The 17,745-nt window shown below is 38.5% G+C and overlaps 1 protein-coding gene across 3 annotated transcripts in view; it reads left to right on the forward strand.

The window, feature by feature from the left end:
* The window catches only part of LOC122813853 (zinc finger protein 25-like), a 133,451-nt gene that overhangs the window by 39,135 nt on the left and 76,571 nt on the right, over window positions 1–17,745 (forward strand). For all 3 annotated transcript variants that reach the window (XM_044086390.1, XM_044086391.1, XM_044086392.1), the window contains one exon: window positions 7,207–7,333. In XM_044086390.1, the coding sequence (XP_043942325.1) occupies window positions 7,207–7,333 (127 nt within the window). The remainder of the gene's footprint in view (window positions 1–7,206; window positions 7,334–17,745) is intronic.

The raw sequence follows: 17,745 nt of genomic DNA on the forward strand, positions 1-17,745 counted from the left end.
TAGAATGATATGTAGCAGCCAATGTGGAGAAGCATTTGTGATAACAGCTCACTGGCAGTCTAAACACTCAACAGTAATATGCTCAGTCTCAATTACTCATTCACTTTTTATTCAGCCATTGTGGCTGTCAGAAGCAAATATTTTGTAAACCAGTGCATTTCTCATCTATATATAATTCTTTTTTTTTCAAAAACATTTTTATTTTGTTTTTATTATAAACATACGCAAATGTACATATAACAAATACAATAAAACAACAAACTATTTACAATATTTACATTCATCCATGACAATCATTTTATCCATGAGAAGTTATCAGTATTTGTTCAAAAGGTTTCCCAATTTTTGCCATGCTATTTTTTATGAGTAATGTTATGAGTTCTATAACAAATGGTTTGCAGTTCTTTTTTACAAACAACTTTTGCTAAATTAATTAAATCTTTAAACCTCAAGTCTTGTTTACTTTTCCAGTTCAAAGTAATAACTTTCCTGGCAATTGCAAGAATTGACCAGAATAACTGAATCTGAGATTTAGGTATTACATTAGGTATTGGAACATTGAATAGGATTAGTGAGTTTTAAACTATATATAATTCTTGATAAATATTTGAAAAGTAATACATACTGCACCAATACTTTTTTGTTGTTGTTTTGCGTAAGTGTATCTGTTAGCTGCATGAGTGCTGCTTTCTACATAAGTGACTGGGTCTCAGAATTGGATCAACAAGTACTGACATTGTCAGTGAATCAGTGACCATTAAAACTCACTTTTTCACGAGGAACTCATTTTTTGCAGGGGAGCAAAGCCCCCCCCCCCCTGTACCTCCACACCTTTTATACCTTAAAAACACTAAATACAAGATTGTTCTATCTCAGAGAAAAATAAATTCTCCAAGGTACCACAATCTGAGACCTAGAAACAAAAATAAATAAATTAATCTCAGATTTGTGATTACATTTAAACACATTTATTAACATAACATATTACATAGTGATATGCATACACATTCAATTATAAAAGAGAAAACAAACCATTGCAATGTTTTTTTTTATGCATTACTCATCTCTACTAACATTTACTATTATTCACTTTATCAATGCATATATAGCTCAGGTCCTGACATCTTTGAAATTTTACTCCTGTTGCACCTGAACATTATTCTGTATATATTGTTCCCACAGAGTCCACTTTTTTTATATGTAGTTTGCTCCTCCCCTTTTCTAAATGTCCCATTTATGTCATTTGCAACATTCAATAATTCTGTTGCTATTGGTTTAGTTTTTGATTTCCATTGTCTACTAACTACTTTTTTGGCAGCCACCAGCATTAAACTTAGTTGAGCTTTATTGTGTCTAGGCAATTCCATTTCTATGTCTATATCCCAGCTCAAAAAAGACATTTCATTAGTTAAAATAATTTGCTCTCCCAACATTTCTGACAAAATACACTGCAGAAGGTTTTTTTAAAAACTACCAACTTGTTGATATCCACTTCTTTCCAAACACACCTCCAGCAGTTGATATCCATCTGTGGAAAAATAAATCACTGGATACTTGGAGTACAAAAATACCTATGTAAGTACTTCCATGCAGAAATCCTAAACCTAGATTTTTGTTGCATACTTGGGAATTATGCAAATATCCTCTCACTGTTGATTTGTATATTGCCTTTTGTGATTGCACTTCAGTGTAGGCCACAAATTAATCAAACTGACATCTGTATCTGTCAAGTATTTGTGACAAAATGTTGAACACCAGTTAGACAAAATATACCTCAGTCAAACAGGAGAAAATTTGGATTTCACACAAAATATGGCGAAACAATGAATTTCAAATATGTCATTTGGGCAGGTCCCCAAGCCCCTCATTTTTTCATCTATGATCCACGTGTCCTCCCTAGTAAAATTCTGAGGTAGTAATGCCTGTTGGGAATGTTATATTTAGTTACAAGCTCAGAGTAATGCCTTCAAAGTGTAACTTCCTTTGTCACAGTGCTGCTCTACGTTTGGGATGGATTCCTGACCAATAAAAGTAGTGTTGTTTTCATGTTCCAGCTTTATAAAATCCTTTTTAAACAATGTAATTGCAGTACATCCCTGTACTGCCTTTCTAATTAGTATATGTGCAGTTGCTACTGAAATAAGATGAAAATCTGGTTCACTTATACTACATTTAACAACTAAGTACTAAAATATGTTAAAATGTGAAGGCAACAAATAAATTAAAATAAAATTCTAAAAAAATGAAGGGTTTAGTCTAAACAGGAGTATAGACTCTCCTGAGCTACAGATGTTAAAAGGGCAATAAGTGGACCAGGCTTCATTGTTTAAACACATTTAGGAAGAGTTTGCAGTCATAGGTTAGAGGTGGTCCATCGTTTCTGTCTCAGAATGGGATGTATAAGTCAGTGTCACTAGCATTGCTATGCACAGAAATCAAAACTGACCATAGGGAGAGAAATATTAGGGGAAAGTTTGTGTGCTTTCCTAAGGATGGGGAAGTCCCATGTCTTCTTTTTAGTTAGTGCTATAATATAACTAGTCTTTCAAACTGATAAATAACTTTGCAATTGATGTTCAATGCAGTCAAATGGCTTTACTCGACATTTTACTATCAATCAATATGTTTAGGGTTTACTGATACTGCTAAGTACCTTAAGTTTTGAAAGCCCTTTTGTAAATGTCTTAATGATTGCTATAATTGGTGTGGTTTATTCGCTTATTTGTTAACTACCTGGGTAGGCAGGCTGGTCCACAGACTGACTATCGTGTGATTATGAATGGTATTTAAAAGCACTAGTAAAATAATATTTTAAATATTGGCGTCTTATCGGACTACATACACTGCTGCCTTGACAATGCTTCAAAACTGCCTTACATGTGTGTTTAACCTTCACTTCTTTTGTACGTCTTCAACAGCAACAGCTGCGTTTTCTCTTTTCTCCACTTTCGTCTGACCTTGGAGTAGGGCTCTGTAAGTTTGTGGAGTATAGGATATAGGGGCTTGCACCCTTTAAAAAAATTGCTTCTTGGGTTCCCTTTGTTTTTTTTTTCTTTTTTTTAATCCATTGACATCTGCATAACTGTTTGTTGATGGATCAGCATGAATCTCCTTTTGATTAATAAATTAAGCAGTGGTTCTAGATGAAATACTTAATAGCTTAATTGTAGGCTATCTGGGCACAGGGTTAGCACAACAAGGGAAGTGTTATGTGTACCTGACTGTTTGTTAACGTGTTACTGTGGCAGTTGAATTATTTGTTGTTTTAAATTAGTATAGTGGTAGATAGATCTGGAGCCCTATCAACCATGGCCAGGTTCACATTACTAAACAAATTTAAGTTGGTAGTTTGGATTACAGAACAAAGGTGAAACAAAGTAACTTGTAGAACAGATTCTGATAACATGGAATTCTTACAAGAGAATGACCAAGTCAGTTGTTTAGAACCCTTACAATTAGATACTTATTTATAGCACTTCTGCCATTCACATACAATGTATTACACTGACTTTCATTCAGAGAACTGAATTGTTTCTACTGTGTAAGAAGCTGAACTTTCAGTAGATCCAGAATAAAAGTAGGCATCACTAAGAATGGTTAAATGCCACGTAAGAGGACTTTGTGGATGTAGCACAGCAAAAACAGGCCAGGCAACTAGGGCTGCCCAACATACATTATATAATGGATCCCTTGCAATACTGAGATGGGTGAGGTCATGAAATTAGTGAGTCAGCAGAGATAATGAATTAGGAGGTTGGTGCTACAAATAGGACACACGGGAAATATTAAAAATAAGATGAGAGACTATGAGTAAGGAAAGTAAAATGAAAACGGCAGAGAAGGCTGTTTAAGGAGAAAATGGATAATGAGCTCTTAAAAGAATACTCAGAATTGTAGAAATGGCTAATTAGACAGCAAAGCATCCATAGCACAAGTTGTTGTCATTTTGTCATGGTTGTAGGGCTTCTGTGCCCCACTGAATCTTAGAGCTGTGCTACGTGGAACCTTGTGCTCCTCACATAGGTTTCCATGTTGAATAGGTAGGAAGGGATGAACAAGGCAAAAACAATTAAAGGGAAGGCTGCCGTGATATTCCAAAGTAAATTTAAGAAGACCTTACTTTAACTAATGATAATAGAGCCCACTCCTAGAGCCAGATCTGCATTTGGTGTTCATCAGCAAGCACCTGGTTGCAGGACCACCCTTTTAAATCAGCTGCGCTGTGCCAAAATTTGTTACATGGAGCCATCTTTTGGGCTCACTGACTGCAGGGTGAAGGGTGTTTTTTGGTGTAATGTATTCAAGGTGTCATCCTGTCTGTTGGCTAAAGGTGAATAGTGGTTCATATGTGTGGTGTCAGCCAGCTGGGTGCAGAGCATAGGGTCTGCATATTCTCTGAGGGGTGCCAGATGGTCATCTCAATACTGCTGTCTTTTCGTGAGAAGAAACCTCAGCCTGCTAGTCTTGCTAGGCAGAATCTGTAGGTTTTGGTAACATTTTATGTGATGCATAACTGACAGTAGAAAAGTCTTGCTCCTGTTTTTGCCATGAGTGCCCATTTTCTTGTAGTACTACAAACCTTGGGTTATGTTGAGAAGTGCCTAAGAAGACCAACCTGCTTGCATATTCTGGTGTTTGGCCATGTTTACATAGACTTCTGTCATTGTGGAAGGGTTCAGAAGACATGCTCTTATGTACTTTAAGGCATGCAGATATTCATTATTTCTCCATTGGTATCTTTTAAGGTCCATTTAATGTTTACTTGCTGAATCTGAGCTGCAGTGCCAAAGACATTGATTCTAATTTGTTTGTCAGCTCTGACAAATTTGCTGATTTTTTCTGAGTGTATATTTATTCCTGCTGACCATGCCACTGTTCTCATCAGATACCAGTGTGACACTTCCACTTGTTGGTCATCTGCAAGCCTAATCCACACAGGACTTCATCCATCTGGTCACCAGTAATGCACCCCACTTCTCGTATTTCACGTGAGGTAACCCAGTGCCTATTTATTCTTTGCATATTGCTGTTTGCTTGGCGATAGGCTACTGCTGTCCTCTTCTCCATGTCTGACACTTGTAACTGTCCATTGACTCTATTACTTCACACACACCTGCTTTCTGAGGTCAGTCACCCCACACTTCCTTTTCTGTACTTGTACCACAACTTCCTACTTGCTAACTACCTTTCTTTGTGTGTCTGTATAGTAGTAATATTGTCAGGAGACAAACATACTTCTACCCATGCATGGCGGAAATTTACCATGTACTCCCTGTAACCTTGGAATTTCTGTACAAGGCCAGTGAAAAGTTTTATCAGATTTATTTATATGGCTTTCCCACCTGCTTTCAGACCATCTTTTCCTCCCCCTCAGTTAATCTCTGGCAAGTTCATTCCTCATCAATTGCTGTTGCTGACCATGATAGAGATAACTCAAGGGGGCTGCCATCCAGAAAGTAACAGAGGTTTTTAGGAATCCTGATTGGCAGCCAACGGTCAGTTACCCACTCAGTAGCTAGCGCTTCCCTTGTCATGCTAACCTTGTGCCCAGATAGCCTGCAATTAAGTCATTATTTACATGGACTGCAGGACATTTTTTATATGACCTTAACCCCAAGCCCCTAGTGCCTGATGTGGAGCATTCATGCCACCTTGAGGCTCTACTATGTCCTTCCTGATATCTGCATTCAACCACCAACATGCTGTACCCAAGTGCTACCATCACAGGCTTGTTATTCTAAGCCCACATCCCCAGTCTGTGCTGTATTGATGGTTGAAAATTCAACCAGTAATTGGAACCAGCACTTCCTTTCCCGGATATTTTCAAGCTGGCATTGGCTGTTTATTCCTTCCCAAGCTGGCATTGGCTGTTTATTTCTTCCATATTCTTCCTGTTTCCTGTAGTGTCTGATACAAAACTTGAACTCAGGCCATCAGAGTGATAGTCAGGGCTTTATCTCTGTGCACAATGGAGTCAGGTTCAAGTCTTTGTCAGTTTTAACTTTATGACCCCCACAGCCTCATACACACAACTCTTGATCAGCCATAACTCTGCGGTTTAACGATGTGTGTCCACCACCATGTGGCTGGGTCATCTCCATGTCATCTCTTATACCAGCCCTATGCTTCTGTCAATGCAGGCCCTCCGGATGACCAGCAGCATTCTCTTATACCTTTTTCTAACCCTGTTAAACAGACTATGAGGACACATACCTTTCAAGGGTGGCACTGGTACAGATATTTTCCCATCTCTCAGTATTGTCCGATTCTTTCTTTTGCCACAGAAACCATACATCTCACTTCTCAGCTGCTGCTCCCCATGATTCCTCCATGACAACTTGACTGATGTGAACATGATCTGCCTTAACCCAACATACTTCAGTTTTAACTCTGCCAGGTCCCTACATGGACTGGTTGTACTTTCATACTAACTACCCATTTTAGCCATGCGTCCAGTCATTGTGTTCAGCACTTTGAACGTCACTTTTCTCTGATGTGTTCCATACTGAAGACATCACCTCATTAGACAACCACACTCATCTCTCTGGAAACCTCTACCATTAGTGTTTTATCAACACACACACACACACACACACACACACACACACACACACACACACACACACACACACACACACACACACACACACACTCTCTTACATTACTATAGGCATAATAATGTGTGTTTAGTTAATTTCTGTGGATGGTTTCTCTTGAGACTCTAAGTTGTGCTTCTGTTTTTTTGTTTGTTTTTTTTATCTCTGCATAGATGTAAAGGTGGGATGTGCCTTAAATTATGCTGCTTGCTTGTGTGGATGCCACATTTGTATTACACAGATGTCCTGCACATTACCTCAATTGACAGTTGTCTGTACCTGAGAGCAGTAGATTGTTTTAAATACTGAGAAAACATTTTGTTGACAAATATAGTATATATACAGTACATACCTCTTAACTGTTGTGGATATAACTACACAAGTATGGCAAATAATTTTTGTGTTCACTAATCAAATACTGTTTGTCACATTGTATGAAACATTATTCCTTTTTGTAACCCGATTTTGGCTGAAAAGGGGTGGTATCCAGTCTAGTGCACCTGTGTACTAAACAGAGAAGTAACAATTATGCATTGTCTCTGTTAAAAGCATTGCAAATTATTTCATAGTCAATAAAAGAAACGTTGAGATAGTTTTTGTCTCTCTGCAGGTACCAGAAACCTTTGAGGATGTTACCATCACTTTCTCAGAAGAGGAATGGAAGATGTTAAACAAACATGATAAGGAAATCTACCGAGAAGTAATGGTAAATAACTATGAGACCATGGTTTCAGTAGGTAAGTGCAGTCCATTTTAATGTAAGTCTTTATCCCAAGAGTTACACGTTTCATGTTGAAATACAATTCCAAGGGTAATTCAGAAGCATAGACTCTATTATTTATGAGTGTACCTTTTATTCATAAAATTTCATGTTCTCTGGTTTGACATTCTTTTAGTCGTTTACTATGGGTAATCGCCACATTATGAATGAAGTTTCTGGTTGCTGTTTGTGTGAAGACATGTTGAAACTGTTCCTGATATTAAAGAATTTTCCTGATTTTGAATTGTATCTTTTGGTCTTTGCCTTATACGGTTTGTGTTTTTCTGGCAAATCTTTGAGGATTGTAGTCACTAAAAAGGGGGGGAGTTGTCTGTTGATACGAACAACTTAGTATCTTCTCATTTGTGTAGCTTACAGTCCGGCTTTAGATGTACATTTCTTTGAAATAAGCCTTGGGTATCAATTGTGTGAAACAAGATGAAATTGTCCCTTATTTTATAGAATATCCCTGATTTTGCCTCATTTTCATCTGTTCCTCGTAAAATGTGTGGTTTTCTGGCAAATTATTCAGAGCTGCAGTCAGTATGTAATGATAAACTTTTTTTTAAAGTTTCTGACACCCACAGATGGCATAATGGTTAAGGTGATTACCTGGCAAGCACAAGGTGCAGGGTTTGATTCTCACGTGGGGTAATTGGCTAAGCTTAAAATGGCCCACAAGGGGCAATTAGCCTAGTACTAACATATGAACAACTGACTGTTTGCTGTTACTGGTGCCTCTCCTTGTTCACATAAGACCAGTTTTATCCTCAGGCTGCGCCTGACCCCATATTCTTGACTGCTCGTTGGGCTGCGCCTGACCCCATGTCCTTGACTGCTGAGGATCATGGACTCCAGTGCAGCATAATATTGCTGCTGGGAGAGATTTTGTAATTTTTGTTATTCCCCTACCCTTTCCCTAACCCCCTCCCTCCTCACAAAGATCTAATTCAAGGAGTGGGTGTGCAGGTGTACTGTCCTTCTCAGCGGTGACTCATCCAATACCCCAAAATATCAGCAGCCTCATCTAGGGATCAGCACAGCAGGAAGATAAGGGAGAACAAGGAGGCCACTAAACATGCAGTCATCCCAAAGGCAAAATTCATCTACTTACGCTCCCCCAATCTCCAAACCAAATGCTACATTTTGGAAGAAGTTTATCTGCCTGATAAGAGGAATAAGGAATAGCTACAGATAAATTGGCACTGGTGATCACTTCAAGGGGATACTGTTTAGAATTCAAGTCAAACCTCCCCAACAGAAGAATCACAAGATTGCCAAGAGTACAGGAACATCTCACAACACCCATCTTACTACTCCTGTTAAAACAATGTTCCAGAAAACAGTATCAAGGTCTAGGATGGAAAATGTTTCCACTGAAGACTTCCTGGTACTAAGGAAAGATGAGCCATGGAAGCCAATTCTGGACCTGACCAGACTAAACCAATTTCTGTCTGTCCTCAAATTCAAGAAGATTGCTCTCCAAGCTCTTCTTCTGCTATTGAATCCCATAGTCTACATGTTCCCGTAGATGCTTACCTCCATCCCTCTGTTCACAAGGCACACAAATGCCTCTAACGATTCTTTGCTGGAGGAGGCTTGTACCAATTCACATCCTTGCTCTTTAGATTAGGATCCACAGTAAATGTCTGTCCCAGTATCTCAGTAATAGCCCATTATAATAGAAGAGGGATTCATATTTACCATTATGTAGATTACCGTTTTCTTCAAGCACAGTTCCAGGAAGACACCTGTATAGCAATCTCAGTTTCATAAGACTGCCTGAAGAAGATAAGCTCCATTCTGACTAGCCTGAAATCAGACTTTGTACCCTGCCAAAAAACAGTTTTCTAGTGGACTTTGCTGGACACCAATCTGGCCAGAACATCCCTTTGACATGAAAACATGCTCTCTCACCTCTTTCTTTACACATATTGCAGCAACAACCCACTGGAAAGCCAAGCAAGCCCTTAGTATGCTAAAGCACATTGCTGCCACCATCCTTATGGTGTCCCTGGCATGAATGTCTATCAGGAAAATCTAGTAGTATCTTAGGACCATTTGGGATCAGCAATGCTGACCTTTGGAGCACCTTCTGCCAGTGTTACCTTTTCCAAAGAAAGAGTTGGATTGGCGGATCTCCTCAGTCAGGCAAAACAAGGGCAAGCCCCTTTACCCACCGAGCCTTTCTCAGACTTTGACAACAGATGCAGAATGGGTCTACCAGATATAGACTCGTTCGGGTCATCCAAAAACAGCAACCTTAGGATGTTCTGTTCTTGATAATCTCATCCAAAGGCTTGTATGGTGGATGCCTTCCTTATCCATTTCAGTGGTAAATTCACTTATGCCTTTCCAAGCATACCTCTGATTCAGGGGATAGTTCAGAAAAATAAGTTATGATTATGATTATACCGTTCTAGTCATTAAAGTACTGTTTCTCCCACATGTTACACTTGGTCAGGTACAAACCACTTTTAATGCCTAAAGAGGCAGACCTACTGACTCAGAAAAGTACCATGTTCCATTCAAAACTATTCACCCTCAGACTGAAAGATATAACCTTTTGACTATTTGGACAGTTGTTTTCTGAAGACATATTTATTTATTTACTTATTAACATTTAATTACTCCTTCCACGGTGGTGCAGCGGTAGCGTTGTTGCCTCACAGCAAGAGTTTCTCCCGTTCGATTCTTGGCTGGAACGCGGGTAGTGCCTTCTGTGTGGAGTCTGCATGTCCTCCCCGAGGTTGGGTGGGCATTCAAAAGACATGCGTAAATGGGCGTGCCTTCGTTGAAGGTTGAATGTCGAGCTAGCACCTCAGCGTTCGTCAAAATCTACTGCCAATCATTATCGGACCGGAGTTCAGCTGTGGCGACCCCTAACTGGGAAAAGCAGAAAGACAACAACAACATTGACATTTGATTACTGGGAAAATCTGGCTGAGTAGAAGCCCATTTTTAGAGGAGGCCAGGGGAGAAAAGCTCCAAAATATTGCAAAATATTCTAAGAACAATAATTATACAGTCTTCAAAAATAAAACAAAAACTTCTGCAGATTAAATAATTATAACATATTATACATAATATAAAAATATTAAGAAATGATACACTGTATATGAAAATTATTTAATATTAGAAAATTTTTAGAAAGCTTGTAGGGAAATTAAAGGTAAGTTAGTCTAATACAAACAGGAATTGCAATATGAAGTGAGGAAAAACAGGCTTATGGTATATTTAGAGAGAAAGTTAGGGAAGAGAATTTGATAGTAGTAAGGAAGTAAGTGAAGAAAGGACAGTAAGGAGGTATAAGGAAAGAAAGGTACTTGCTCACATTTAGGGATATAGTTTATCCTGGTTTTGAGCAAGAACAGGAACAGATTTTAGCCAGGAAGTCTTTCAGAGTGGTTTTGAAAGATGGGATGAAGGGTATAGACCTGATGGATACAGGTCTTAGCAACCTTGTACAAGTGTAGACAATGTCCAGCAGATTTTCTAGGTTTGTAGATGGATAGGAGTTTTTGGTTACTGGATCGCAGTGACCAACTGGGAGCATAGTTGTACAGAATATTTTTTAGTGCTGGACAGGCAGATGGATGGTGGATAATTTTATAGATGGTAAGTAGCTGTTAGTTGATGTGGTATCTGTAACAAATTTAGAAACTTTGCTATAGCATTGTTCACGTTTTAATTTTTGTGAAGCCTGGAGGTTACTTAGGATGAGAGCACCATAAAAAAGAGTGGGGGGGAAATAAGTAGTGGCGAGTGTGGTTTTAGTTGTGTCAATGAGAAAGTTTTTGGCTCTGTAAAGCATCCATAGTTTTTGATGTGTTTTTCTTATGCAATTTTGTATATGCAGGATGCAGGTTGAATGTAAGATTATCATCCACTATCACCCCTTATAGTTTGTGAGAAGTGACTTCAATGGTTGTATTATCAAGAAAGAGGACTTTTTTTTTAATTGAGAGTGGGATTTGGGGAAAAAAGTAGTAGTTTGGCCTTTTTAAGGTTGAGCATAAGTTGTAAGTTACAAAGCCATGTTTCGGTGGCTGTTAAAGCTTCCTGAGTAATTTTTTGGAGGTGTACCATGTTGTCAGATATGCAAATGAGAGTGGAATCATCTGCGTATTATGTTTGGGTGGCCTGTTGTGTGGAAGTATAGAGACTTTTGGTGAAAATTTTAGACAAGTGGACCAATGATACAGCCGTGTGGTGCACCAGTGGTGACTGGGCGGTAAGGAGAGAACATGGAGTGTCATTATACTGACTGATACCTCAGGTAGCTTTTGAACCACAGAAGGGTGGGCTGAGAATGACCTAGATAGGACATTTGAAGAAGAATTATTTTGTGGAAAATTGAGTCGAAGGCTTTAGATAGGTCTAGAAATAAGGAAGAGACTTTATTGACAGTATCTATATAGGTCAGAAGGGCAGTGCTATTACTATGGGAAGGATGGAAACCATGTTGTGTAGCAGATAGGAGTTCTTGCTGCAGAAAATAGTCTAGCAATTGTTTTTGAATACGTCATTCAAGTATTTTGGCGAGGGGAGATAAAATTGCTATAGGTCTAAGGTAATTAATGTCTGTTGAATTTCCTCCTTTGTGTAATGGGATAATGTGCAACTTTTTCCAAAGGGAGGGAATATGGGATTCCTGGATGGACCTATTTGTAAGGATTGAGACAGGGTAGGCAATGCTATTGGCAACAATTTTTAGGTACTTGCTTTGAGTGTCATCAGCTGAAGAAGAGCACAGATTAAGTTTAAAAGTAATTTTATACAGGATGTTGGCACAGGTTTGAAGGTGAAAGTGTATGTGTTGATATGTGGCTGCTGAGCAGGGAGTTGAGGAATCCCTAGTTACAGATGCTATACTATGTATAACATATGAGTTGAACTGTATTGCAGTTTTGAGTGGTGAATTAGCTGGAGAGGGATTTAGATTGAATTTTTGGCCAGAATGTAAGATTTCTTTAATGAATGTCTTAAATTTTTCAGGGTTGTGTTTAGGTATTATTCTGATAGTTATTACAGTATAGTTTTTTTGCCTTCATTTATTTGCTTTTTAGTCTGATTGTGAAGCATTCTGACGTTTTCGAGATATTGAGGTGTTTTATATTTTTGCCATTCTTTCTATGGTTTTTCTCTATCCTACATTAGCATTCTACTCTTTGGATTGCCAAATTGCATTATTTGTTTTCAGTCTCTTCCTTCTAGGAGGTGCATGGCTATTTAGGCTATTTAGGAAAGGTGTATTGAATTCAATTACCGCATCATCTAATGAGAAGATTTTTAGGAAGTTCCAGTTAATAGATGAAAGTGTAGTAATGAACATTTCTGGCTTTAACTTAAATAGGTTATGTGTTGTTTTATGAATATGCTGTTTAACTGGATGTGTGAGATGCCTAATCGTATAGAGGGGAGATGATCACTGAGTGAGTCTGACATTGTACTTGTGGTGGAATATTTGTCTGGATCTGATACTAGGATACAGTTCAATAAAGAATTTGATGTCTTGCTATAATGTGTGGGACTATTAATTAGTTGTGTGAAACCATGAAATTTCAAGCTAGATGTTGGGAAGTTAGAGCTTATATACAACCAATTGACAATCACATCACTTAGTAATATTATTTCTTGTGGAAATGTTCTGGATATCCAGTGTAGGATATCTTCCAGTATAGCTGTATTGTCACCAGGATTGAAATCAAGGACAGTAATACATAGTTGTTTATAACTATATATTTTGTGGAAACTAATAAGAAGCTCTGCTGAAATTAATTTTGTTGTTGGTTTGTTGTAAGGGGAAATGTGATAGGTACTGGGAAATATTAAAGGCAATACGCTCACCTTTCCTCTTTATACAGTCATTATTATTATTATTGCCAGGAGGTATAACTTTGGAGTCGTTTATGCTGGGTTTAATCCAAGTTTCAGTTACAGCAAGAACATCAGGCTTATGTTGGGAAATCTAGGCATGTAGTTCAGCAGTTTTCTTATATTTCTAACATTTATTGCAGCAAACATCAGATCACCACATTTGGGGATTGGCTGCTGTTGTATTTCAGAAATGTATTGGAGAGAATTATTGTTGTATTTGTTGTGATGGGTGGGCCAGGATTAGGGTGTATATCCTCCTAGAAGGATTTTGGTATATTGGGGAATTTTGCATATTTGTTTTTGGACAGGATTCTTGCACTTAATTTTGTTTTGGTTTGAGATGAAGTGCAACTAATCAGCCTATATTTGGAATAAAGGTGAGGGCAATATAAAACAGGTTTGGTGCAATGCGAGGAGAGTGTAAAGAGGAACTATGGGTAGGGGGTTGTGATAAAGTTGGCAATATTTTGTGAGATATTATTAGGTCATGGTAGGATGAAAAATGGTATAGTAGGAAGAGAAGGCTAAAGGATGAGCTGAAGAGTAGCAAAATTAAGCAGAGGCATCTGTATTTTATAGATGTCAGGTGATGGGGAAGAAGCAATGAAGAAGGAAACAAGTTGTTTCAGGACAGTATGAGATTCAGTGATGGATTCTGAGAGCTGGAAGAGGATAGGTAAGGAGAGAAGGATTTTCTATATAAGAAGAGAAGTAGGTTGCCCTGGTATCTTATCTGGAATGTAGGGAATACAGGGATATTAAAGGCTAGAGTATAAAGATCTAGTCAAAATAAGAAGAAATGGGGGTTTAATTGGGAAGAGAAAAAGATACAATACAGAATAGATAGGCACTATTTGGGAGGGCTAAGATTATATATGGATATGGTGCAAAGTAATAAGTTAATGAAGAAGGCTAGGAAATCCTGCTCTAGGAAGTCATACCTGTCAGAATGAAAATATTTTTCTTTATGGTCCTAATGAAGGACATAAACTCCACACGTATTGGAGTGTAGTTTATACTTTCATATGGGATCACATATTTGTTAAAGCAGCTTTCCTACTCCTGGATCCTCCGCTTACTTCCTAAGGAATAGTAAAGTTTTTCCACAAGGTGGTCCTACAGTTTGCTATAAAAAGAGCAGTTGTTCCTCCTTGGGATCTGAACGTTTTTGTGAAGAATCTGACTCCACTGCATTTTGAGCCTGCAGCATCAGCTCACATAAAAATTCTTTTTTGTGGAAAATAGTTTTTTCTGGTGGTAGTAACTTCTGCAGGAGAATTTCTGAACTACAGACCTTGATGTGCAAGGAACCCTTCCTAGTCTTCCACTCTGACTAGGTCACTTTCTGTACCAACACCAACATATTCTTTATGCCCTAAGTGGTGATGGAGGTCACATTAAACCAGTCCATTCAACTCTTACTCTTTTGTCCTAAGCCAGTAAACAAAGACAAATAAATCTCACACCCTCTGCATGTCCACAGAGAGATAAGATATTCCCTGGCTAAAACAAAGTCTTATAGAGGGATGAACCAACAGTTTGTAGCCTTTGGGTAAAGTGAGAAAGAATTACCCCTTTCAAAGCAGGCCACCTTCAAATGTTTTTCCAACTGTATTCTTTTCCTGACACAAATTTCATGGGAAGTGGTTGCAGGGCACATGAGGTCTTGCTACAGCAAGGTCTCAGCCAGTATCCTAGCCTTCCTAAAAGGAAATGCTGCTAAAGCTATCCTACAAGTTCCAGAATGTTCCACTGTTCACACCTTCTCCTAGTATTACAGGCTACACATTACATCTAGTGTTAGAACAGGGTTTGCTCCAGCAACCTTAAACGGTCTTTTTCCCTCTTTGTTGACAGGTATATTAAGTACCCAATGGCCAGGAGTTGTAGACTTCCGGACTCTTCCCTGAAGTTATGACTGCAGCAGTGTCTTACATAAAAATATATACAGTTGAGTTATCAACTTACCATAATTGTCGATGCACAAGTGTGAGTTTAGTTACTGCTGCTGGCCTATTTTCCTCCTTTCATTCAGAATTTCAGAATTTGGTTGTCCGAAGTAAAAGTAGGGTGGGATCCCTTCCCACCCCTCCCCTGTTACAACTCTCCTTGACTCTCTCTCCCTAGATGAATAGTCTGTAAGAAGTATGTAAACAGTAAATGCTGTAGCTGCAAGAGAAGTTCAAATCATAAATACAGTGCAATTTCCTTGACATTGTCAGAGTTCATTGTAGTTCATTGTTACACTGATGGACTTTGGGATTTTCTGCCTTAGAAGCCCATGTTTGGCCAAATACCACAGACATGACCCCTTCTCCTAGCCCCTCAAGACACATTTTTATATGATAATGATGTATAAAGGGTCATCATCCAACACCATTTCTTTAGCACTTTTGTGCTGTTGGATTATTAAGCACCCATTGTTGTTAGTAAGGTGGGTCAGTTTGAAGCGAGAAATAGAGCATCTAAAGATAAATATCCCACTGGGGAACTTGTATTTCTTATGTTGTTTTTTTGGCTGTAAGCATAGATGATTACTAATTCCTATGTGTGTCTAGACTGTGCAAAACAAATCTCCCACGAGGACTTCTACTGATGATGTGTGCAACTGACCCCAGTACTCCTTTTTTAACACATGACTATCAATTGTAGGGCCAAGTCTCTGCAAAAGCATTCTTTATCTAAAGGAGAATTTAAAATCTCATTTTTTTAACATCATCTGGGTTGTTCTGAGAACACACCCATGTAAACCTTAAAACAGTACCAGTGTCTATAGTCCTTGAAAAAGTATGAAGAGAGTCATATACCTACTGTAAACAACGAGTAGTAATTTGAACAGCAGAAGAAATTAAGTTATTTAAGGAAGCTTTTCCCTCACAAGAAGAAACTACAGACAAAATATTCCTCATACTTTCACAATTAATTCAGAGCAAACCTTAGCATATGAGCCCAATAATTCAAAATTCTGAAAATCAAAGTTACAGAAGCATACACTTTTTTCACATACTTATCAATAACCTTTCCATCCTTAATTAAATGTTTAGCAGCAAAAAGATTGACTAAAGCCGTAGTTGCTGGATCAGGTTTGAGGATGGTGTATAAAAACCTAAAAGACTGAGTAACTTTATACAATCCTGTCTGCCATTTTAGGGGTAGTAGGCTGACTGTCAGGAAAACAGCAAGCAGTAACACATACATCCTCTAAAGCTACCAAAACTGGAGGAGCGGGTGCAGGTTCCGGAAATTCCTTCTATAACAGCTCATAGTATTTTCTGAAGGACTGAGAAATCTCAGTGTTCTCCCACTGAAAACACTGGCTCATTCTAGAAAGAGTCTCAGAGAAAGAGACCCCCATACAGAAAGAGAGAGAGAGAGAGTCAGAAAATGAGATGACCTCTTGAGTCTGAATCAGAAATCTGAAGAGAATATCAGATTCAGAATCTTGAATTGCTTCAGGAAAGGAAATCTCTCTCTTTTGTTTGGCAGAAACTACTTTACAAGATGGATCAACATCCTGAATTAAGCCCTGAGCCCGACCCAGTAAATTACTCCTGCCTGAGGAAGTTTGAGGAGGAGTAGATGCATACCTGGTTTTCTATTTCTTTTTGACAGGAAAAATGGGGCCAGCAGTGTCAATAATAGCAGCCACTGCTTCCTCGGGGATGGGCACCGTATTTTGACTCAACAGGAAACCTTCCTTGTTCCCCTCTCCCAGGACTGACAAGAGTGGCTGTCTCTTGCCCATTGAGGAGACCCCCAACAGCCACAGAGGACGTGGCTAACCTCCAGTTCATAGTGGCTGTGGGTGCTACAGTAGAGAAATCCAGGGTAAAGGACAAGTGGTCTGAGGTACAACTAATGGCCACAGCAGAGTCCCCTACCTGTAGCTGAGACAAATTGCTAGCCTGCTGTGATGACGAGGCTGTTTACTTAACTTTTTCTTTTTGTGGCTGGAATAAGTACCAAAAATAGGACTGACAGATTGTTCCATGGTGAATCCAAAAATGGTGCGTCGTTCTTGGGAAAAACAAGTAGCAAATGCCATTAAAAACTAAAAGTCTTTAAAATTCACTTTTTCACAGACGAATATAGTAAAAAGCAGTTTAAAACACTTTGCCAGCCCCATAAAATAAAATAAACACAATTTCTCCACAGGAAAAACAAGTTTTCAGTTACTTTAAACAACTTCTAAACTGACAGGAAAAAAAGCACTGCTGTTTAAAAGTACAGTACAGTCTCTTAGTCTGTTAAAACACACACTCTTTCATTAAAATAACTTTTTCTTGAAGAGGAAAGTTTTAATAATAAACAAAAAAAATATTAAATGAATGCTTTTTCCTCATAGAGAACTTATCTGCCCAACAAAAGAACAGCACAAGCCAACTGCTGAGCCATGAAAGCCTCAGAGGAATGTACTCTTAAGTGGCATTAAAGCTCTAAAGGATTTGGCACCCAACCTTGTCTTTTAGTCAGTTCAGCTCAAGCTGCCTGACGGTTTGATTGCTTGGA

This window comes from Protopterus annectens, chromosome 10.part0 (genome assembly GCF_019279795.1).
Source record: "Protopterus annectens isolate FY-2018-M chromosome 10.part0, PAN1.0, whole genome shotgun sequence".
In the NCBI taxonomy this organism is placed as follows: Eukaryota; Metazoa; Chordata; order Ceratodontiformes; family Protopteridae; genus Protopterus; species Protopterus annectens.